Raw genomic sequence first — 24,888 nt, 5'->3', positions numbered from 1 at the left:
CAGAGAAACCCTGCCTCGAAAAACCAAACCAAACCAAAACAAAACAAAACAAAACAACAACAACAAAAAAAAAAAAAAAAAACCACAAAAAACAAAAATGTTTCATATGTGCCCAGACTCATGTGAAAACTTCATCCAAAGAGAAAAGTACATATTTTCAAATTTTCTTTAACATTTTACTTTTTATTGAGAATTGCATACATCCGTACAGTGCATTTTGATCAAATCTCTCTCCCCTCTCCCCCCAATTCCTCTGCACCCCCTACAGTTTTTCTCTTCCAACTTCATGTGCCCCCTCTGTTTTCTGCCCCCCCCACTGGGTGTGGTTAGCTCGAATTGCTTTTTGTGAATGGTGTGGGACTACCTGCTGGAGTATGGGTAGCCTACCAGGGCCCACAACCCTGAGGAATTGTACTCCCACTACCAGGCAGCCATTGCAGCTAAGGGTGGGGCTTCATAAGTACTCCCCACACCCAGCTCCAGGAGGTGTGATGTCCTCCTCTGGCCCTCCAAGCGAACCCCCACACAAGTATCAAACACACACATGCACACACACACATTCACATAAATAAACGTAAAATAAATACTCTAGAAACTTTCTTCCATGAAGAATTTTCTGTCCTTTCTTACACTCAAGTCTTGTCACTAATGAGTCGAGGCTGTTAGGCTGTGAGGTCCTGCTTATCGCTCACATATTCTGGCTTAGGTGTATCCTTTTCCTGGGAAATGCGGCCTTTCAAATCCGTGGAAGATAATTCATTCATGACAAGGCCTCAGTGGGCTGTTCTTAGTCTTAACGTGTATCCAAGACTGGTGCCAGACTTTTGTATCTTCCTCCCTCTTGAATACTGAGAGAGGCATGAACCTTCAAATAGCTGCTAAAATAAGCTATTTATTACACCTACATCAGAATGACTTTTTGTTGGTTAATTAACAGATCAAGGAAGGTGTGTGTGTGTGTGTGTGTGTGTGTGAGAGAGAGAGAGAGAGAGAGAGAGGACTTATCCTTAGAGCTTCTCAGACTTTTCCCTACAAAACAAAGTCCCACCATCTAGCCCAGGCTAGCCCCAATCTCATAATGTCTCAGACTACCCTCATAAGTGCTGAGACTGTAGACGCACACCCTCACGCCCAGTTCTAACTCTAACAATCATGACTGAAGTGAAAGACCAGAAATATTATAAAATGACAACAACAATACCATATGTGTCAGCCTTGGACAATGGCCATTACGACCCTAACGTATAAGTGGCTTTATGCAGTGCCAGCACAGTAAAATGAAGTCAAATAGCGACTATTTCTTGACCACAACCCAGAGTAAGCAGCAGGGGTGGGTGGGGGAGCAGGAGCCTTCGCCTCACATAATCACTTCAAAGTCTGTGTGCCTTGGAGCAGTCCTCAACATTCAGCCTCCAAAGTTGCTGCCAGAGGGGACTAGAGAGCACAGCATCACTCATAGGACATGTTTATGAGCCAACTCTGGAACTGGCCCCCTTTTCTGGCCAGTACTCAGACATGAGGCTCCAACTGGATTGTGAGGAGGCTGCAAAATGAAGCCAAGCAATGTGCCAGGCAGAAAAGGGAAAGCAGAAATATAGGTGAGCTTTAACCTTGCTGGCCGCCTTTTGTGCTGAGACTCACTGGCATTGTGAGGGTTGAGAGTCTGAAGGAAAGGCCTGGCTCATCTACATTCCCCTACATACTCACCCCATGCCATCTCTCTGTGGCCATCTGGACTCCCTCCTTTCACCTGTCCATAGCATTATTTGGGATTCTGTGGTGGAAGAGGTGATGGAGATTCCTTGTGCCGGTAAGGTAGATGCCTGTGAGCCAGGAGAGGGGAAGGACAGCCTACTGCAAAAGTGGAGGGAATTGCCAGAAAGACAGTTATGAGATGCAGCAAGGACGCTAGTCAAGGTGGCTTGGGCTGGGCCTGAGGGTTCCAATAAAAATTTCATGGTGAAAAGTTTATTTGCCCCTGAAGTAAGAGGTGATATTTTGAATGCTTTTATGGACTTATAAAATCTGAATTGAAGATTTACTCTCACACCAACTGCATCAGAAAAGACGGCATTCACAACTGTGCTGAGTAAAGCCTCCCAACTGTTAAATATTCTTTACACTCATAAAAATAGCATATATACACTTATCCTATATAAGGAGAGAGGATTTTTTTTAAGGAACATCATTTTTGTTGGGGGGGGGAACTGTTTTAGCTTCTTTGTATTTTACACTTAAAAAATGGAATGGGAAATTAAAGTATGTATGTACCCAGTGGTGAGGCCACCAGAGTAGACACTCAGTGAAATTTTCCCAGATCAAAACTGTCACCACAGCAAGCCACCCTGTCCATTTTCTCCTCCAGTCTGCTTCTCAGGAGCTAAGAATCGCAAATAATTGCACATCCCTTATTGCAGTATAGACTCTCCATAAGGGATACTCCTCACCCTAGACTCAAGGGTCCTGAATGACAATAATCCATTTTTTTCTTCCTTATAGGTCCAGACATTATTTAAAAAAAAAGAATTGAACTTATTTGTTTATTATATTTAGTTTAATAAGCATTATGAAAATAAGTTCCCATTTTAGCTTGTTAAGTGGCATTTCTCACACCTATAATGCTTGCACTTGGAGCCAACAGACACAAAACACTTGCCAGGAATAAGTCCTGCGAGAGTTTAATGGCAGTGCATCCTTGGTAGTCCAGAGCAGGTGGCAAGATTCGTGCCTTAGATGTCAAAAGGAATTTGAGGAGCGCCTTCTGAAAGCCATACAGCAACCATTTGCCTGACGTGCTGTTTCTTTTCCTCAGGGATTTCCTGGGAAGGATGGTTCGTCTGGTCCTCCAGGGCCACCTGGGCCAATTGTGAGTATTTCTAGAAACTTCTGGCATGCATTCTACTTTAAAGCCTTTATTTTCTGTGCAGAGAATGTCCTCTGGTGGGTTTTCCAGATGCCATCTTTGCCACTGTGTAACAACACTTTGTTGGTACAGGCCCGTAGCGCCCTTTAGAAAATGACCAATCCAGAGAGTTTGATTATTCACTGAGCCTATTTTTCTGTAAGACTGTTTGCTTTCATATAGTTGTTATTATGTGTAAGTAAGACTTGGAACTGATAGAACCACACCTGACCTATCCTACAGAGACTTAAAAACTGCTTTATGTTTGGTCATTGGGAACAAGCAATGGCTCCAGAAACATTGGTGGGGAGGGCCATGCATTGTTATCCCTGTTTGAAAGTTGGCTGTGATCATATATATGAATCTTCACCTTTGTTCCATTTCCTGCTTCTATTTTAGGGCATTCCTGGAGCCCCTGGTGTCCCAGGGATCACGGGCAGCATGGGACCACAAGGAGCCTTGGGGCCACCTGTGAGTACTCAATGGTACCCGGTCAGGATGTTATGTCCTATCATCATTTGTATGTTTGAATTTACCAGAATCTCCATGGATCACAAGTTTTCATTAGATGCCAAGCATGGTAGTGCACATCTTTGATCCCAGCACTTGGGAGGCAGAGGCAGGTAGACGTCTGGGAGGCTAGGCCCACCTGGCTTACACAGCAGTCTCCAGGACATTGAGGGCTACATAGAGAGAGATTCTGTCTCAAAAAAATTACATAAAAATGTGTATTGAGGATTGGGCTTTAAAGAATCCCATGAATGAAAGTGGATAGGGTTTTAGGATCAGGTTGTCTGTTCACCATGGCTCAGGATACACGGTGCTATGGAAACAGTTAAACATACAGTTCAATTGTGTCTCCATGACTTGTTTTGGATTTGCCTAAGTGAATTCAGTACCATCTGTCAAGGTTGGGTGCAACCTTAATCAAGCTTCACTCCCAGGAAGGACAAATGTGAAATTGGAGGCGTTCAAGGTTTTAATGAAAATGGGAATATATTTTTTATACTTTAGATTCTACCAGAAAGCACATGCACATGTAAGTAAACCATGTAAATGGAAGTAAGTGCAAAAATAGAACCTGTTCCCCTTTCACATTCCAAATCTTTTCACTGGCATTTAACCGTGGCCAGTGGGACAGGTTAAGGGGCCAAGGGATGTGATGTCTCTCTCACCAAAGCCACACATCATGTGTTCTGTGACTTGCAAGATGCTCACTGTGGGCTTAACATCTGTGCTCGACTGGGTGAGCAGGACACTCAAGCAGCTACACTGTGGAAAAGTCTGTCCCACTGAAAACTGGCAGAGTGTACACAGGACGGAAGAGGTGGATATAAGTTTGAATCCTATTGCTGCCTAGCAAGTCACCACTACCTCAATGGTAATTCGATGCTATCATCCTACAGTTCCGCAGGATGAAAGTCTGCCGTTGATCTCATTGGGTTAAGAGCAAGGTCCTGGCATTCCTTTTCTGGAAGAATCTTGTTCCTTGACTTCTCCAGCTTCCAAGCGTTGGCCACATGCCTTGGTTTGTGGCCACTTCCATCTTCAGTAATTCAGTAATGCTTCATCTTTTGGTTCCATTTTCTATGGCTACATCTCTTCCATAGATGGGAAAGATTCTTGCCCTTAAGGATCTGTCTGCACAATCTCCCTAGATAATTCCCAAGTCCTTAACTTAATTCTCTTTGCAAAGTCCCTTTGACTTCAAAAGTGACATCCTCAAAGGTTCTGGGAATTGGGCTTGGGCATGTGTGGAAGGTGGGAAGCCTTTTCCACTTGTCATAGGGGAAAAGGCAGATAGAAACACCGGGGTGGATTAGAAAGCGCACTTCCCTTCCTCTCTGTCCACAGCTGGTCTTGTCACTGTTCTCCTTGGAATACATTTCAGTACAATGTTCAGTCCTCCAAGTCTTCCTCAGTGCTATGGTGCATGTGACACATACACAGACACACTTGGGACATGCCCAGAGAAATGAATATGGGGTTCAGCAAACACATCGGGGTTTGCACATCCTCATAGACTATCATTGGTAGTCACTTGATAAAGCGGTATACTTACCCCATCTGCCTTTTTATTGTCCAAAAACATTCTTGATTCTCCTGCTTTCAAGTCAAACTAGTACAAGAAAACCGAGTGACCTTGTCTTCAGACATCTTTAATCAAAAAGACATTGCTACATCTGACTTTGTGTGTGGAAACACACACACACATACACACAGACACACACACATGAGCTCCAACAAGTAAGCACACAGACTGCCTCTTCCCTCCATTTTTCTATGACAATCTTTCCACTCACCTACTCATCCCTTCCACACCAGAAAGCCTTCGAAACCTTCAACTACTAGGCTTCAGTCTGTTCCTCAAGATGTGATTAAGGGGACCAGAATTCCAGAACTGTTCATTGGGACTTAGGGAGCAAAGGTCTCCAATCAAAGACGTTTCAGAAGTAGTACATGCTCCATCCAGCAGAACCATGGCAGCACTTAGGGCATCAAGGACAGTGCAGCATCCCAAATACAGTAAGAAAACAGGAAGAAGTCACTTTTCCATGGTTACATACACTAAGAAAACTTGTGTGTGCAGGAAGAGAAGACTTTTTCTTACTGACATCTCCCAGAATTACATTTTTGTGCCCAGGCTATGAAAACACAAGCTATGGCTGGTCCCAAGCCAATAGGGGTGGGATGAAAAAGGAAAAGGTCAGAAGAAAGAGCAAGCACCAAGATCCTGAGAGGATTTAAATGGCATATAGCAGAGCAGAGTAAGGCCAGAATGTATTTATAGGGATGATATGTCTTCATTTACCCACCTGGCCTAGTGTGCATCTGCATTAGACTCTAAATATGGAACATACCAAAGCATCAATACAGTCCCCACAAATAAATCATTCATGTTAGTTTTAGCATCCATCAGGAGAGGATGGCATTTTGGTGGCAACAAGAGTGGCCTCATGCCACGGACAATTTTATCAGAAGCAGAACTGCTCTCTCTGTAGCTGCTGAGTGGGGATACAACAGTCAGCTCAGGTATGTCTCCATCCAAAGCAAGTTGTTCTCTGCAGTAGAGTCCAAGATTTTCCCTGCATCTAGGCCACCAGCTCCCACATGCCCGCCAATTGCCAGGCTGGTCTGATTATTAAAGCAGGCTCCGTGTTGTGCTGTTGAGGCCTTGATTGATTTCCCATGGATATCTGTCTAGGAAAATGAGGGAAAGAAACCAAGAAGAACAGATTGTGCCACAGAAAATGGCCGTGTGTTTCCTACAGCCGATGCCAGCAATGCTTACTCTTCTGCATTCTAGCTCCTGCACCAACTCCTCCGGGCAGATGAGCATGGCCGCTGCCAAGCTCTTAATTCTTCCCTAGGCATTGGCTTAAATATGGAAACTCCCTGCTATGGATCACGTACATAGTGAGACCACACGTGTCCATAGATAAGCCCGTTATTTAAAGAGCCCCGATTAAACGCCTGAATACCTGGTGTCTAGGTGAGGCTCTGGCACAAACTAATCTACCTATAGCAGCCACAAACTGAACCAAATCATCTAGCTTACATCTTGGGTAAATCTCCCCACCCACCCCGACCCCATCCCTGCCCCACCTCCAACCCCCCCCCCCATCTCAGGCAATGAGCTACATCTTCTGGTTCTTGATGTCTATCTTGTGACTGAAAGATAGCTTTGGGAAGTCGGGGATTTTATTGTTGTGTTTGCATATCACTTTATCATCTGAGACAATGAGCACTTTCTACTCATTTGTGAGAAGAAGGGGAGGAAGAAAGAGAGGGGAAGAGAAAAGGATAAGGTGGGGACCGGTAGGGAAGGAGAGGGAAAGGGAGAGCAGGCTTTTGTGTTCTCCTTAGGCTGCTGCTGTTCAGGGAGACTAAGGTCTGTTACTGGTTCGAGGTCAGGTCACTGAAGATCTTTGAAGTCGGCTGAGGGTTGGATTTTGTATAACGGGCTTCTTCAGCATGTGGGACTTGGACCGTGAGATCATTCTTTCCTTTTCATCTCCAGACTTCTGTGACTCTATGAATGTAGCTACTGTATGTATTTACATTTCAAGTGTTCCTAACGTTAAAGGAAAATGGTGCTACTTTTTCCTGCCTTCATTTACAGGGACGATGTGTGTTCCCTCAAAGCCTGCTTTGGTGGAGTTATGGGCCTTCTGTGCTCAGGAATTTTTATTTTGTTTCCTTGTTTTACTTTGCAAAAATCAAAGGAAATATGTCAGAGAAGTTGGAATCAAAAATAATTACTTGCTGTACTAATATTTCACTAAAAAGACCTTTCATTGAGATGTTGTAGTCGTGTCTTTTAACTACTTAATAACAAGCATCATGAGACGGAGTTTGGAGAATTTCAGGCCTAATTAAACGCATCCATCTCTTTCTACCAGAAAGTGCCAGTAGCTAAGACTGTCTATTTCTCTCACCAGTCAACTCTGTTCTCTAATTTCTTTCTTTGAATATGAAATAATTTCAAACATGCTAATGTGACAAGTGACAACAAAGGACATGTAGAAAGGCACCTTGGTATTGAAATTAAAGTGCAGGGCTCAAAGTCAATTTTTTAAATGGCTCAAGTTAGTACTTATTCTGAATTCTTAGATGTAAGTGTGAGAGGAGGGTAGTGGTGTGCCTGTTTGGTTTCGTTTGTATTAGAGAAAAGGTTTTCGTAATTGGAATGGAAGATACTGGCTCATGGTTGTATGAACAGTATCATCTTCTAGCTAAGCAACAGACAGGACCAGGTCCAGAAGTCAGCAAATTTACCTCAAGTCCCAGCTCTATTAAATCCCTTATTGTGTGATTGTGGGCAAACTATTTCAACTCTCCATGCATGGTTTTCCTTATCTGTAAACTGCCAATGTCTCTTGCAGTTGTGACAAGGTTTGCATGAATTAATCACCCAGGAGTATTATAGGGATAAAAAGAGTTATCTTACACAGCTACTGGGAGGGTTAACTGAGTGGATACAGAAGAAATATCCAGAACAGTGGCTGGCAAAGGCAACCCAAATACTCATCATTAAAATGTGTAATTTCGGAATATACTAAAATAATCAGTTTTGCTTTACTGTTGCTTTTTGCTTTGAATCTAATGGCCCCAAAGTTGCTTATTTTTTACCCAGTAGTGTCATAAGTAGCTCTTTCCTCCATTAGGACCTGTCAGGGGATACTGCCTTCTCTGGGGGTTTGTCCTTGTGATGCTGGAGGGGTGGGTGGGTGGGTGAACACCAAGATTCTGGATTTATATACATGAGGGTATATGTATTCTAAAGTAAGGTTCTCTTGTGTTTAGCTGACTGTGGATCCAATTTGCAATCTTGGAATGTTAGTTGATGGCAGACTAAGGGATAAATTTAGTTTTAATTGAAAAAATGTAGTCAATATTTTATCATTATTTATTAGCAAAATAAAAGAAAATGCTAGGCCAGAGAAATAAATGGCAGTCCCAGATTTCAATTTAATATTGGATGTAGCAGATGTTTGATCGACAACTTTATGCAAGGATTTGCATAATTAAGTTCAGTGATTTGAGAAAATGAAATATATGGTAGTTTTTTAGAAACATCTAATCTTGAAATCTGTGGATTAGCTCATTAAACATATACGGTGATAAGGAATCAGTGGTGGAGGGTTGATTCTCAAACTAGTAACTATATTAAAATATCCTTGCTGATGACAGTGAATCTATAAGATAGATCTACAGTATATACTTTTCTCACATATCAGTTTTTCGTATCTATAATTGACCATGCCTGTGAGAAGGAGAAGGTGAAATTTCCAGGAGCAAGATGTAAGGAACTTGGAACCAAACTATAAAAGTTACTTGTTTGTTTGTTTATTCTGTCTAAGGGCTTGGACTTCGTCATGTGTTTAAGCATCACTGAGTGAGTTAAAAGGGAAGAAAGGTTGCCATTACTCACTTTCCTGGGCTTCCTCAGTTATGTGCTGGTGGCATTTGGGAAGGAAAAGACCAGTAATTGTGTCCATGGGAGACTGGAAGGGAGGTCTGAATGTTGCAAATTCCTTGGTGTGAGATTCAAAACACCAGAGGGATGGAGATGGGAAGAAATGTGTGTGTGTGTGTGTGTGTGTGTGTGTGTGTGTTTATGTGTTGAATACAATAGGAAGGGCACAGATTGAAAAGAGACAAGAGAAATAGTGGGCTGCTACCACGTGCTCAGGCGAGGTCACTGTTGGTTTCCCTTCCCCTGCCCACCCCAACTATATTGTGTGTGTGTGGCTTGAAATCAACTGGGTGAGAAGTCTTCCTTCTGTCAACATCCACACACTAGGAGTCATGGCATTCATTCTCTTTTCTGGGCCCTGTGAAGGGAACCAAGAATTTTGAGCTTGGATAACTTAACAAAGCAGAGCTTGAACTCCACACTGAGTTTGCTTTGAGCCCTGATGAAATTGAAGTAACAAGAGGAAACAATCTGACAATGTGGCATATTCCATTCATGGGTTCTGTTCACACTCCTAGAAGTAATTGTGGACATGTTGCCTCCATATTGCCTGTGAGTTGACACAGAAATAAATATTGCAGTCTCTGAAGACACCTGTTTCCCATTATAAGCAAAATTTTCTTGCAGAAACACTGAAAACACTGTATTTTTTTTTCAGTGAATATTTTACAGTAATAGTAAAGTTTCTTATTGTCAAAAGTAGTAAGGCTGTGGTTTTAAATAAGAATTCAGCTGTGAATGCACGCACATGAGCCTTGATGGTGTAGAGACTTATGCCATCATTGAAGAGGAAGCAGAATCCGTGGGGCTTCATGGCTCTCATCAGTTCCTCAAACTGTTAGACTGAGAGGAGTTCTTTGCCTTTCCTATAGCTATGCTTTTCTAAAACTCAGAAAAAGAAACTTTTCAGAAGGGATTATTATGACGCACTCTATAGAGTTCAGCACCACGTGTGGTGTTTGGTGTAGGAAGCTGTGAAGGATGTCATCGGTGAAAATGTAGGTTGCTCAGCAGTACTGATGCCCCATTCCACCTCTGTGGTCCAAACTACCACATCACTCCTTGAAAGATCCAGAGGACTTAAGTGCATAACAAGCTGTTCTGCTTGGTGGGTATGCAGGTTGCCACCAGTTTTATTCCTGTTGCCCATTTTCACCCAAGTTTGGAAAAAATACCTTTGTCAACTACAAAGAGGTGCACTCTTGTGACTCATATAGCTCAGCGCAGCATCTTAAGTAACTTAAAATTCATTCTTCACTTTTACAGGGTGTCCCTGGACCAAAGGGCGAGCGAGGTGAACGAGTAAGTCGCATAAGGATGCTTCTGGCTAAAGGTGGTTGCACACTGCCCTTGCCTAGGCCTGATGAATAATGGTCATTGCCAACTGTGGTAATCATTTGGAAACACATTTCCCAGGGAAAACATCTGGTTAGGTTGGGAGCCAGGAGAGGATTTCTAGTTGCGTACCTGCTGTCATCTGGCTCCTTAAGGATAAACACAGAGGGAATCACACTTTCCTACCCCACAAAGTGGAACTGAGGTGGAAATACATCATAGTGGTAGAAGGATGTCCTAATGGATGTGAATGGCTTTACACTAATACCAGCCAGTGGCACAGGACTCCCGTTTTCCTGACAGCTCAGTTTTGGCATGAAGCAAGACAGTGGCTGGATACTCAAAGAACGGGCCCTGGAATTCAAATCGCTTTAACTTCAGGGCCCACTCTCTCTCTGTAGAAACTGGGAGGCTCCTAATGCAGTTGCATTCTTGGCTGTGGTTGAAACAGCACCGGTCTCAGGTCCTACGGGTTATTTCTACGAAAACTTTGGCAATGTATTTAATGTTAGTTAGCTGTAACATGGGGCTTAACAGTTTTCCTTTGAGCTTTTATTAGTATTAAATGAGCTGCCACTTGAGAAGGCATTAACTAACTCTATATGAGTACAGTTAGATATTGTAAAAATTTTTTTTAGAGTCTGGGACCAAAAATATTTATTTGAGCTTATGAATCTAATAAGCGAAGACATTCTGAAACTTTGAATCCTGAATGCAAATTGCCTGTTCTGCATTGCCGCAGTAGTTAGCCCTCCCTGCTGCTAGGAGCCTAGAGTCTTGGTGGGAACAGCTGTGTCTCAGCGGTATGGCTGCACACATGGCCATGCTTGAGGAATGTCCTTTCTTCCCATCCAGGGAGATCTGCAGTCTCAAGCCATGGTGAGGGCAGTGGCACGCCAAGTGTGTGAGCAGCTCATCCAGAGTAAGTGCACATTGCTGGTCACCCAGGCCATGTCCCATTCCTGTCCAAAGGGAGCCACCCTTCCCAGGACGAGAGAAACCAAGGAAGACCCTGCTGAAGCTATGTGTTGCTGCATACACTTAGTTTTACAAGCCCCCTCTCTGAACCACTTACCAGCCTAATAGATTGCTCTACATTGATGGCACAGGAGCCAGACCCACCTACCACTTTAGTAGATTACTACAGAGCTCTACAGTGATGGACAGGAGCCAGACTCCCCTGTCCTCAGTTCAAGAGCCATTAGTTTGCAAAAGAGTATTTAACTTAACTGCTCTGATTGGATCTTGCATTCCTCCTTCTCCCATCAAGTGCATAGGTTTTTCTCCCAAGGGCGAAGCACTTGCAGACCACCAGACTGTGTCCGAATCAAGATGACCGTGGTATTGCTTTCTTCTGGTTCACAGGTTTTAATCACTCTCCCTTTCTTATCCGGTTTATATCCATAACCTTTGGTTGTCCCGAGGCCCCTCCTTTGATTCCTTAGGCTATGTGCCAAAATATACACATACACATAGGCTTGATGCGACATCTGATATGACAGCTGGGCATCATTCCTGAAATCATACTTGTGATAACATGTATTCCATGTATTCATTTTCATACCTCAATGTTTCAACAGCATTTATTTCAACAACCGATTCCTGTACTCACCACCCATTTTGTACCCATGCCCACTTATTTTATATGTTTTGCCTCAAAGATCTAACCACAAGGTTACTAGGGTGGGCCCTTCTCTTAGCCTTGAATAGGTTTCGTTCCAGAATATTTGAGGCCAAGTAAAAACAAAAATTCCTCTCAGACCCACCCAGCCCTAGCCAAGCTCTCATGCCCAGCACTCCCCATCCTGATAGCAATCTCCTCCTCCAGGGATGATATTTTCTGCGAAGTTACCCTATCTATCTCAGGGTTGTATTTACTTTAACCAAGAGAAGCCTGAGAGTCAGGCCAGTGGAGCCCAGTAAGTGCTCACTAAGGTCTGTTGGCAAGATCCTAAATTCCACCTGCTTTTTTGGGATAAACCCAGGTCCTGTCCTGGAGAGGTGTGGATGACGAGATGGAGGTTTTCACTCAGGCAAATGTTATCAGTAGCAGGAGGTGGGAAAAGCTGCTGTCATCACACACACGTGTTTTCTCTGTATGCTATATTCGATCCAAATTCAATTCTGTTCAATTCTATAGTGCCCACAGCCAGGGTACATGGAAGAGAAAATTTATCAGCGAAAATAACCATTTCCCATTAGTGACAAAGCAAGGTCTTTGGAAACAATACACTCTACAAGGGAAACTGGACTTTAGTCTTCTTTTAGGAAGTGGGATGCACCCAAAGGTCATGCAAGCTCTGCGTTATTTCACAGGTTTCTTAATCTCAAATGTACAATGGGAATGAGAAGATCAAGGTTGTGCAGAAATGCACCGGGCTGAATCTTCATTTGACTTCCTATGCACAGCAGGAAGAATGAGTCACAGTATCTCCTACCTTAAAACATGCCCCCAAAGAGGAGGGTCCAATACAGAGTTTCCTCCCTTAGAAATTCTCAGACTTTGATGAATGACTTGTAGGAGTAGAGTCAGAAATGAGACAAGAGCTGAAAGGAATCTGCAATGGGGAGGGCCCATCTGTCATCACAGCTGTAATAGGAGGAAATGGTAGCATCTGCCACACCTTGGCTGTCTCCCCAAACACCGCTCTGCTCTCCTGTGTGTGGCTTCAGCTCTCACCCAGGACATGGTTTACGGGCTTGCTTATGCTTTCACACAAGCTCAGTCATCTGCTTTTTGATTCTTCGTTGATTGCCAGAATTATGCTTAAGAAGGATTATGTGGGAAATGGAGAGAGGGCAGAGTGACAACCGCTGTGGAAGCGATGAATGGTGGCTCTGTCAGAGTAGGAAGTGAAAAAGACAGATGCCACACCTGCCCATACAGCAGTGGGCGTGCCTGCTGATTGAATCAGGAGAACGTCCCGGATCACAGACATATTTTAATGGTCAGGGAAAGAAAACATTGGATGTATTTGTATGTACTTCCTAAAATATGATTGCTGCTTTTCTTTAGATGGAAGTGTTCAAAAGGAAATAAATATGTCTGGATATGTAGCTCTGTTGGTAGCGTGTTGGCCTTACACATGTGAGGTCCTAGGTTTGATCCCCAGTACTACATGAACAAGGCCTATTGATGCATGCCTCTAATCCTAGCACTATGGATATGGAGGTAGGGAGATGAGAAGTTCAAGGTCATCCTCAGCTACATCCCTAGTGAAGGCCAGCATGAGATACATGAGACCTCCTTATCTCTCAGAAACAAAGAATCCCTCTCAAAAAGTCACCAAAAAAGAAAAAAAAAAAAAAAAAAAAAAAAAGAGTGTGGGCGGCCTTATATACTGAAATAGTAAATGAACTGCTCATTTCTTAAAAGGAGCTGAATAATAGTGACCGATGTGGGGGAAATCTCACCTTCCAAGATGATGGGAAATGAAGTGTTTACAGTATTAGGGCATTATGTGTAATTGTTAGAATGTGTTCTCTCCCAACATAACTGAGTTAAGGGGTTCCCATAGAAAGCAACAGGTTTTTGTTATTTGTTTGTTTGTGTATGTATCTATTTATCTGTCTATCTATCTATCTATCACCTGTCTATTTACCTATCTACTTATCTATCATCTGTCTGTCTGTCTATCTATCTATCTATCTATCTATCTATCTATCTATCTATCTTAAACCCAGGTCAGGGGCAGCTTGCAGCTGGGACACAAGCAAAGGTTCTTGAAAAAACTATCTTGGCAACTAGAGTTGAGTGCAGACATCAGACTTGTCTGGGGATTTGAGAGCAAGAGGGTGGAGCACGTTTTGTGGGTTGGAACAAAGACAAGTGAGTAATGTGGATGGAAATTGCTGGGGAGAAAGGCAGCTGGGTAAGGGTTCAGGGGTCAGATAAATGTTGGGGGTAAGTATAAAATTTATGACTTCTGTTGAGTGATGTTTATGGCAATGCTGACGTGAACTGTGGAATTCCACACACATGAGATGTGACTTGAATGTAGCCCAGCCATTAATATCATCTAGGATAAAATGCAAAAAATTCTAAGTTACAAATGAAACCATCTCAGAAGGGTGTGCCTTCTTCTCAATGGACATCAGACGGAATTGTTTGGAGGTTTGAGGAATAACACCCCTTTAAATGTGTGACGGTTCATTTGTTTGTTTATTCTCAGGTCATATGGCCAGGTACACAGCCATCCTCAACCAGATCCCCAGCCATTCCTCATCCATCCGAACTATCCAGGGCCCTCCTGGGGAGCCTGGGAGACCAGGTTCTCCTGGAACCCCTGGAGACCAGGGACCCCCAGGTGCCCCAGGCTTCCCAGGAAATGCAGGTGTGCCGGGGACCCCAGGAGAAAGAGGTAAGCTGAGTCACTTATCTCACAGACTGTCCCCAGAGGAGAGGATAGTGAATCAGAGTGACTGTGGTGCTTTTACAGTGACGGAGACTTATATAACAGAACAAATTAATCCTTTCTCTATTACTAAATGTCTTATATGCCCTGAGATTGAGAGCGTTAAACAGTATACCTGTTAGAGTATATCTACGTGTGTGACAGAGTAGGACCAGAAACCCCAACTCACCGATATTAGATTTTTGTTTAACTATTTGAGAATTGGATATGTGGTAAACTGTTTATGTCATTATCACACCTCCCTCTTTTTCCTTGTCCCCCCATTACTCTCTCTCTCTAATTCATGATCTCTTCTACAATTATTCTTGTATCTGAATACAGATGCACAGATATATACAACTTACTTAGTCCAGTTAGGGTTGCCCATGTGGATCCATGTTTAGGGAACCTACCACCTATCATTGAAAAACCTGGTTTTCCCTCCCTCGGTAGCCACTCACTTCTTGTAGCTTTCATTTAGGGTTATGTTGGCTGGTGTGGTCTTGTGCAGGCAACCAGATTGTTGAGAGTTCATGGGTGCAACATCCCTATCATGTCCAGAGAAGACTGTCTTGCAACAGGTGTCCCAATTCTCAGGCTTTCCTGTGATGTTCCTGTGGGAAGCTTGTCTTTGTGGGACCTGCTTTGTACCTGAGGAGGGGGATGTGGATTGAGAAAGGGTAGGTAGAGACATTAAGAGAAAGACAGAGACACAGGATAGAGTCAGGAGGGCAATCGAGTCAACACTGACAACTCTAGTTTATTCTTCAACATTCTTAAGTACCCAACTAAAAGGGGGGACGTGGCAGAAGACTTCTATTATCATGTGTAAGGAGCCAACAGACTTACTTCCCTTAATCCTCCAGGCATTTGGCATTCAAGCCTCTTATCCAGCCTTCAGGGTCAAGAGTAAACACACCTGAGTCCAAGTCTGTTGTTATTTAGACAAGACATCTGCTACCAAGTCTGAAACATCCTGCAGTAGCCAAGTGATAGACCTTTAGGTCTTTTGATTTACTAAGGACAGTTTTGAACTCTCAAGACCTTGAGACAAAGTGAAGTGGACCCATCTTTATGGGCCCCAACATGTTCCCTGGGCTTTCCCTGTGAGGGTTGTGGTATCTTATAAAAGAACTTAAAAACGAATCTCATGTGACCACCTGAATAGATGCATTTCTGCTTCGGCACTTATATATATTATTTATTTTTCTACCTTTAGAAAAATCCTCTTTCCCTTGTGCTCTTCATCTTATTCTTAGTGCGAGGTTTAGGTTAACCCTGTCCTGCACACGAACCTCATCCTGATCACCCTAGACCAGCAATGTAGCCACCCCTGGGTATGTGGTGCATGTATTACCTCTCACTGTTTAGTGCCTCTGACATTAGCTGACAGCTAGATTACTGGAAGTAAGAGCATGTTGTGATTGGCAGTGCCCAATGCTTTTAACTTCACTTCCTACCAGGCCATCACATTGATTATTAGTTGACTGTGATGATCATGGGGGACACAAAATCAGAAGGAAGGGCTTAGTGCCCTTCTACTGTACCAAAGATCTGGACACCGCAGGAAATCTACTGCTGCCAGCAGGGCACCCTTCAGTGGGGTTGAGAATAGAGAAACAGTGACTCATAGAGTATAGAGCCAGCGCCTGAGTCACTCCCAGCAAGCTGCAAGTTATCTTTGCTCTTTACGGAATTCCTTACTCTGCTCTTGCCTAACTGAGTCTTTCCTATATGGCAAGATTATTGAGTAATTTGATGGAAGGAAAATTACCCAAGGTTCTCAAATGGGAGCTAGACAGCTGTTGGGTATGTGGATTTCTACAGCATCATTCGTGTGTGTGTGTGTGTGTGTGTGTGTGTGTGTATGTGTGTGTGTTAGTGAAGTCCTCATCTGTCTGTTCTCTGTCTCTCCAGTGTTATATAAAAGGAAGCATATGAAGGAACTAAGGCCAGACAGCTCTAAGTCAGCCAACATCAGGACTGGTAATAAGAAGCAGAGGTGGCATTATTTTTCACTGTTGTATCAACGATAAGTGTAATGACCATCTTAAGACAATACTATTTCATAATGAGGAAAAATAAATATTGTTAGTCTGCAATATAATTAACTATGAAAGCAAGATTAAAGGAAACACGGCTGGCTGACGAGTAGTCTCTGGCATAGGACTCAAATGAAGCTCATTGTCCGCTGAGGCTGGAGACTCAATGCTTTCTTCATCTGGCCAGCTTTTCCTCAGAAGTCCTTCATTTAGTTTCTCTGTTGAAGTTTTGCAAGCTTCTAAAAAACCATGCTGTCCAGTAAACTATAGAGAAATAGATGTGAGTGAGTAGGTGCTGCACACTTTTAATCCCAGCACTCAGAGGCAGAGGCAGGTGAATCTCTGAGCTCTAGGCCAGCCTGGTCTACAGAGAGTTCCAGGACAGCCAGGGTAGGAGAGATGTGATGTAGAATGCTGGTATATATCCATGCAAATGCGTGAAGCTTGAGTAAGCAGAGGAGTACCGTTACTTTGTTTTCCCGCTTTCACTAATGCCCCCTCAGGCCGGTTTAGTCTCATTTCTGATGGTGATAAAATACTCTTTCGCTGAGTAATTTAGCAGAGGAAGACTTCTTGTTTTAGCTCACACTTCCAGGGAAGTCAAAGAAAGTGGGAGTTAATTAGCTAGTTGCTCCACATCCACAGTCAAGAGCAGAGAGGAATGAATGCAAACATACATGCTTGGTGCTCAGCCAGCTGTCTACACTGTTGTGTAGTCAGGAACATAAACCAGGAATGGGAACAGCCTGCTTTCAGGCTGAGTCTTCCCACATCGATTAAGACAGTCCCCAAGGCCAAGCTGCTCAAGACAGTCTCATATAGACATGCCCATAGGCTGAGCTGCTCTACAGTCCCCCATAGACATGCCCATAGACTGAGTTACTCTAGACAGTCCCCCATAGACATGCCCATAGACTGAGATGCTCTAGACAGTCCTCCATAGACATGCCCATAGACTGAGATGCTCTAGATAGTCCTCCATAGACATGCCCATAGGCTGAGATGCTCTAGACAGTCCCCCATAGTTATGCCCACAGGCTGAGATACTCAAGACAGACCTCAATAGACATGCCCATAGGCCGAGCTGCTCTAGACAGTCCCCTCATTGACATTTTCTTTCTAGGGATTTTAGGTTGTGCCCAATTCACACACTAACCATAGTAGGAGATCTTGAACTTGATTATCTCAGTTTGAAAAAACAAAACAAAACAAACAAACAAACAAAAAACTATCTTAGAATGGTATCTTTGTTTAACTCCTGCCTTTGAGAACTGGCCAAACAGTGTTTGTATTCAGAGACAGAAGAAAATGACAGACACTGCCTTGGTCTAAGCAACACAGCATGCATAGCTCTCGGCAGCTCTCCTTATTAAGTCAGAGATGATTTTTTGGCTCCTTCTGGTTGTCTCTCTCCTCCTTGACCGTTTATCTTGTTTCATTTCAGAAAGTCATACCCAACACTTAGGTGGAACAGTATTCCATCAATTCTCTTGTCTTTTAGATTGAAATATTCAGAGGCTCCTCAGAATGGGAGGATTCAAAGGGACTGTGCAGCTGGTCTTTCCTTCACACACTGATTCCCCCAATTGCTGGTACTCAGAATCTTCTGGGTCTCCATTCTGCACAGCATCAAGCTTTTGTTATATAGCCTCGTTTATCACCTGCCTTTGCTTACCTTATTACAGTCAAAAAAACTCTTTTTCTGTGGATCAACATTTGCTTTGCTTGCTTAGTTTCTCTCAATCCACCCTATACAGTGCAGGAGTACAGGACTCTATACCTGGAGAACAGGACTCTATACCTGGAGTACAGGACTCTATTCCTCCTTGATCCCTGAACTGCTATAGTCACATGCTGGCTCTCTGACTCTCCAGGCCTCTCTGGTCACTGGCTTGGGTGATTCCAACTAGCCTCCTTGATCATCAGTTCATCTGTCCATTTTCTTCCTCCGGTCTTGAAATGTTCATAGCTACACTGGTATCTTGAATTAAAAACAGAATCTAACCAGGGTCAACAATGAGTTTCTTCAGTTACTTGAAATGATTTATTTACTTAGAATGAGGTGTTCTTAATTTATTCAGAAAGAACCAATACAATCTCCCAACTTCTATCTTCACTGATACTTCTTCCAATTCCTATAATACTTCAAAAGCAGTTGGATCAGAGGCACCTTCCAACTCAATAGTCTCATGGTTTACTTTTTATCCATGACAATTGAATTTCGTATTTTGTATGTTTTCCACAATAAAACAGCAAGTTTTTATTCAGTGCGGGGATTGTGTAAGCTTTTGTGGCTTCTCCAAGTGAGATATAATAATTTATGGCTATAATTTATTCAGCATCAAATATCTCTACCAACTATTGTCATAGACCAGTGCACACACTACCTCATTCAGAAAGTTGGGAAATGGTTCAGAGAAGGAAGAGGATGAAATACTACTGAGTTTATAGGCTGGGGGGCTGGCAGGTGCCTTGAGAGTGTAGAAAGTAAATACCATTTGTGTTATTTATTAGCATGATCTTCCTTAAAAATAAAAACCTTATGAGATCAGGATTAGCCCCATTATTTGTGTGATTCTGAAGGCAAAATCCAAATGCCAGAAAGGTGTTTAAACACTGAGTACTTTTCAGCCCTGGATTAGACCATCTTGTGTGTGTGTGTGTGTGTGTGTGTGTGTGTGTGTGTGTGTGTATGTGCGTATTCATGTATGTGTGTACATGCTTGTGCTTGGGGATGCACATACATATGTGCACAGGTATTAGTGGAGGCCAGATAACAGTTGCATGTGTTAATCAGGTACCATCTCCCTCACCTTTAAGACATCTCACTGGCCTTGCCAATTAGGCTAAGATGGCTGATGAGTGAAGGGCAGGGATCCACTTGTTTCTCTCTTGAGTACTGAGGGATTATTACAAGTGCACACCACTTACTACTACTACTACTACTACTACTACTACTACTACTACTACCACCACCACTATCATCTTCCTCCTCCTTTCTTCTCCTTCTTAATCCTTCCTCCTTTTTCCTCCTCTTCTCCTTCCTCTTTCTTATCCTTTTTCCTTCTTCCTTGAGTTGTGAACCCAACTCAGATCTTTCTGTTTACAAAGCCAGCACTCTACTGGCTGAGCTGTTCCCTAGCCAGTTTTGTTGTTTCGAGGTCTCATGTTGCTGGCTTTAACTTGCTATGTAATTGGGGCCAGTTTTGAAGTCCTGATCTTCCTAAGTGCTGAAATTACAGATATACATAACTACGCCCAGCCAAGCTCTCTCTTAGGTAACAAAACTGAAATGAATATTAATTATTAAGTGTTCAAAGTCACTGAGATGAACAACAAGGGGGCTAAGACCTGAGGTCCATATGCCACCAAAATGATTTTTTCCTAGATGTACTTACACACTATATTTATAGCGTCTCATCAAACAGGATTTTTCCCCCTACAAACGTAAGGGCCATCTCCTAGGGATGGCACTGCTGAGACTCACTGCTTAAGGTAACCAACAGAGTGCATAGGTGACACTCTGAGTGAGGAGATGGAAGCCAGCAGAAATGTGGAGGGGGATGGGAATGATATGACCAACACTTGCTTTCTGGGTTTGGATGAAGGTCCTGAACTATTTCCTAGGAACAAAGTCAACTTTCTAAAGTTCCTCTTCAGGATCATCATCATCATCATCAGGGTTATTATTATTATTCTGCATTTGTTCACAGTGAAGCTGTGCTAAAGACAGCAAATGCATGATTGCCATGCACATGAATGTCAGTGATCGCACCAAGGCAATGTCCCCCCAGCAAACACAAGTGAAACAACCTGACCTTGCTCAGATGCCATAAGTAAATGACAGTCCATCGGAGACTCTAAGAAATGCCATGAAGGCAGGGATTGCTGCCCCGTACTAAGACAACCCATGTCCATAACACATTCGATAAACTGTTAGAAAATAGAGCTCTGAATCTAATGCTGGGAAGGTTTCTTGTGTTCAGCATTCTTATGGTTTAAAAGTTAGCTGTGAGAGCCATGGATAAACTTGGCAGGTGGTGGTGGTTATTAATCAGAATGATAGCACAGCAGTAATTCTCAGCCAAGACTGTAGCAATGGTAAGGATCATTGTGAAATTCTTCATGTCCAATGGTTTGGTTCTGGAAATTACCTTTATGGGACAGATAAACTTAATTAGAGGGTGTGTAAACAAGTTTCATTATGATTTGCTGTTTGGCAGTATACATCTTCCTGTGGATTTTTTTTTTTTACTGTTGATATTCAGTTGCATGTCATATGTTATTTATTTCCATTACTATTCAGAATCATCCGACCATGGTGTCTCCCCTGCCACAGCCAAACTTTAGGCAGAGCTCAGAGAATTTGAGGAAGTGAGGGAGGAAGGATTGTAGGAGCCAGAGGGGTCAAGGACACCACAAGAACATGGTTCAGAATCAATTAAGCAGGGTTCATAGGACTGGTGGAGATTGGAGTGATAATCACAGAGCCTGTATGTGTCTGAGCTAGATCCTCTACATACATGTTACAGTTGTGTAGCTTCGTGTTCTTGTGTGTCTTTGATTCTTTTGTCTGCTTTTGGAAACCATTTTTCAGGTTGCCTCATTCAGCCTTTGATATGAGGGGATGTGCCTAGTCTTACTGTAACTCATTATGCTGTGTCTGGTTGATATCCTTGGGAGACCTGCTCTTTTCTGAAGGATAATGGAGGAGGAGTAGATCTGGGAGAGAAGGAAGATGGGATGGGAAGGAACTTGGAGGAGAGGAGGGAGGGGAAATTGTGGTCATGATGTAATATATGAGAGAAGATAAATAATTAAAAACTGAAGAAAAAAAAAGGAATCAACTGAAATGAATTTTGCTTTCTTCTCCCCACTTCACACTTTTTGAGAGGTGAATACAGATATCTTCTTCTCCTCTCATACAGTGATCAAGTCTGATTTGGACCCCTTTAGGACAAGGCCGCTCACTTCAGGTCTGATGGGTTAGCTTCTTGATGTATGATCTCTTTAAAGCATTGCCAATTGTTGTTCCTTACATTTTCTTTCTTCCTTCCTTCCTTCCTCCCTCCTTCCTTCTCTCTTCTTTCTTCTTTCCTTCCCTCCCTCCCTCCCTCCCTTTCTCCCGCCCTTCCTTCCTTTCTGCATTTCACTTTTTTTTTTCTTCAAGAGATTGGGGTTCAGAGTTGAATCTACCGTGCCTTCTGAAGTGGAAGTTGTGATGTCATCCAGGCTTGTAGGCAACTAGAGGCTCAACCAAGCTAGGAAACCTGCTCACACAGCTTCCTCATGGGGCAATAGGCAGGCATCTGGGGCCCAGGATGGCATGGCAGGCTCAGTTCCTCACCTTTGGAACTCTCCACAGAGATGGCCTACTTCATGGCTACCACTTTCCTCAGGGCCGGTGGTGGACAGTGGTGAACAAGAAAGTTCACAGTGTCTTTCTGGACTTAGTGTCAGACATTCAAGCTTTCATTTCTACCGTCCTCTATCTGTCAAAGCCAGTGGTGGGAGTCAGAAAACGCAGTCCACGTTGAAGAACAGAGAGGCTATGTAGTCTATTTTGGAGCAAGGCTATTGACAAAAGCACGAGCCATGATTTAATTCATCGCCCTTCCAGATCAAACCTAGCCATACCCCTATCGAGTAGTGTGACCTTCTCTCCGCTCTCCCTCAGGGTGTGGTTTTTGGGACACTTAGAAATGAGGGGGCTGAGAAAGGTCAGTCCAGTGTGCCAACTTTCACCCTTCATGTACGTTTTTCTTGTGGCCTTTCAAATTATTTAATGATCCCTGTAGCTTTTCCAAATCATTTAATAGTAGATGTAGGGAAACAGAATATGTAGGCTTAAGCACATCAAGGAAGTATAAGACAGGATAGAGAAATGTTTTTATAGGCATTGCCATCTTTTATAATCCTGTTTCTGAGATATATTGTAATCAAGACAAAACTATCCTGTAAATACAGGAAGGTTAAACAAAGGCCACTGTCAAATTGAAATCAGATTAGGTTATGTCTTTACTACTATAACAAAGTTGTAAAGCATTTGTATAAAAACCTCCCCCACTTATTTTAGTCTGGAAGCTAATATAATTTCTTCTTTAAAAAAAATTTAAAAGCCTTAGAGCCTACAGAGCAGTTCCAAGCAAATATTTAATAAATGAGCAGATTAATGCCCACCTCATTAGTGTGTAGCATGCACCATTTAGCACCCAGGTCTTGAATTGGATTTTAATGATTTCACTTTTGTTAACTCTAACTCACCAAGGAGACCGTGTTCTCATCAAAGGGAAAATGGAATGTGTGTTTTAGTTCCCCATAGTGCCTGGAATACAATAATTCTTTCATAAATCATAAAGATGGATGGCATTGAGTGCCTGTTGGCTAGCTTTGTGAATGCCATTTCTCAGTCACTCTAGCGTCATGATAAAAGTGGAAGCTCATGCTGTTATAGTGTGTGTGTGTGTGTGTGTGTGAGTGTGTGTGTGAGAGAGAGAGAGAGTGAGAGAGAGAGAGGAGAGAGAGAGTCGTCATATTAATGGAACACTGCTGTAAATGAGTGGTGTGAGCATCACATCTCAAGTTGTCATAGTTTTGAAGGAGATTTTATTACAACGGATAATAGCAGCAGGAGTGTATACCAGGAGGGAGGGAAGGAAAGAAGGAGGAATGGAAGCAGAGTCAAAGGAATTCCTTTTCATCTTCTAGATATTCGGGTTTGAGCATAATAAATAAGTGCACTAGAAATATAACAAATCCTAACTTACATGATTAAACTAAAGTTATAGCTATGATCAACTATTTTTGTGGATCTTTGGACAAATAAATATAATGATGAAATGAATAATTACAAAATGCACTTTTAAAAAATGGGCTAAAACATACATAGAGAAGGCATGTGCATTGGCCCTTCCAATTTTATTTGGTTTTAGATTTAGTATTTGCATAAGATCGCTAGGTAGATGCATCAAACACAGTAGCTCAACCTTTCTCAAGTTTTTAGAAAAACTGGAAATATCATGGTTGTTCCTATACACAAAATGTGCTTATTCAACAAGGAATCCTGTTGAATTTAAAAGCACTTTTACTTAAAGTTCTGGATACAGGGATGGAGAGATAGCTCAGAGGTTAAGAGCACTGGCCTGCTCTTCCAGGAGTTGTAAATTCAATTCCCAGCAACCACATGATGGCTCACAACCATCTGTAATGAGATCTGGTGCCCTCTTCTGGCACACAGGCATACATGCAGGTAGACTACTTTATAAATAGATAAATAAATAAGTAAATAAATGCTTTAAAAAATTCTGGAGACTTAGATCTTATTCCAATTTCCTTACATAGTTCTTTTCAATCCCAAGGGTAGAGACCATTATACCATTTTTCAGTTCAATTCTATAAGATGTAGAGAACAAAGTATCATTTAAGTGTCACTGACTGGTTGAATATCCATACTGAGACCCAAATATTCTTTTTAAAGTTTTCATACTTGGTTTAGTTTTTCCCACTGTTTACTAATAATGTGAATTCTTAATGATGTGTGCTGTAGATGGTGTAATAGCTTTTAAGGAAGGATGATATTTTGGAGATGAAAGTGACAGATTGGCCTTTGATATTTATGACTGTGGGGGTCATAGTGTGAGTAGCAAAAATTCATGAACAAAAAGCTGGGATTCCTGGTGCCTGACATGACCTGTGTTTCTTTCTGTCATCCATGTACTTGTAACTGTGACCAGGTCATCCACAGCGCTACAGTAGGCTGGTGCTGGATAACCACTGTGGACCATATCTTCCTTTTCTCCTCCTTTTGCTGGATCTCCCTGCACACCATCTTTTATTGTTGTTGCTGCACTGCAAGGATTGATAGTGACTTGCTGCTCTTGTTAATGTAGAGGCTGAATCTCTATGTAGCTTTCAAAGACCTTCTGACACCATCTTATCTTTGAAATTCTGTCTCTGTGAAATTCACTTTTCCAAAAAGGTCTAGAGTGGTTCGTATTTCCCTGACAGGACCCTGAATTATAACAGCATTATAAATAGTCAGCTGCTAACATCAAAAAGGCAATAGGAAGAACTTTTGCTGGGCTTATTTACACCTAGAACAACTCTGTATTTTCCATCCCTTGACCACTTTCACACAAAGTATAGAGCTCTGTGTGATCTTAACTAGTATTGTGAACCAAGCACACAGATGTGTGAGAGCTTAGGAAAATGCAGTGGGCATTCCTGGAACTGAAT

General features: G+C 42.5%; 1 protein-coding gene across 1 annotated transcript in view; it reads left to right on the top strand.

Moving 5' to 3' along the window:
- Positions 1–24,888, top strand: part of Col14a1 (collagen type XIV alpha 1 chain) — a 163,305-nt gene that overhangs the window by 128,861 nt on the left and 9,556 nt on the right. The window contains exons 40-44 of the mRNA XM_051202657.1: positions 2,813–2,866; positions 3,302–3,373; positions 10,149–10,184; positions 11,073–11,139; positions 14,390–14,578. Of these exons, the coding sequence (XP_051058614.1) occupies positions 2,813–2,866; positions 3,302–3,373; positions 10,149–10,184; positions 11,073–11,139; positions 14,390–14,578 (418 nt within the window). The remainder of the gene's footprint in view (positions 1–2,812; positions 2,867–3,301; positions 3,374–10,148; positions 10,185–11,072; positions 11,140–14,389; positions 14,579–24,888) is intronic.

This window comes from Phodopus roborovskii, unplaced genomic scaffold (genome assembly GCF_943737965.1).
Source record: "Phodopus roborovskii unplaced genomic scaffold, PHOROB, whole genome shotgun sequence".
NCBI lineage: Eukaryota > Metazoa > Chordata > Mammalia > Rodentia > Cricetidae > Phodopus > Phodopus roborovskii.
Note: the sequence above shows the minus strand (reverse complement) of the source record. Positions and strands in the feature narration are given on the sequence as shown.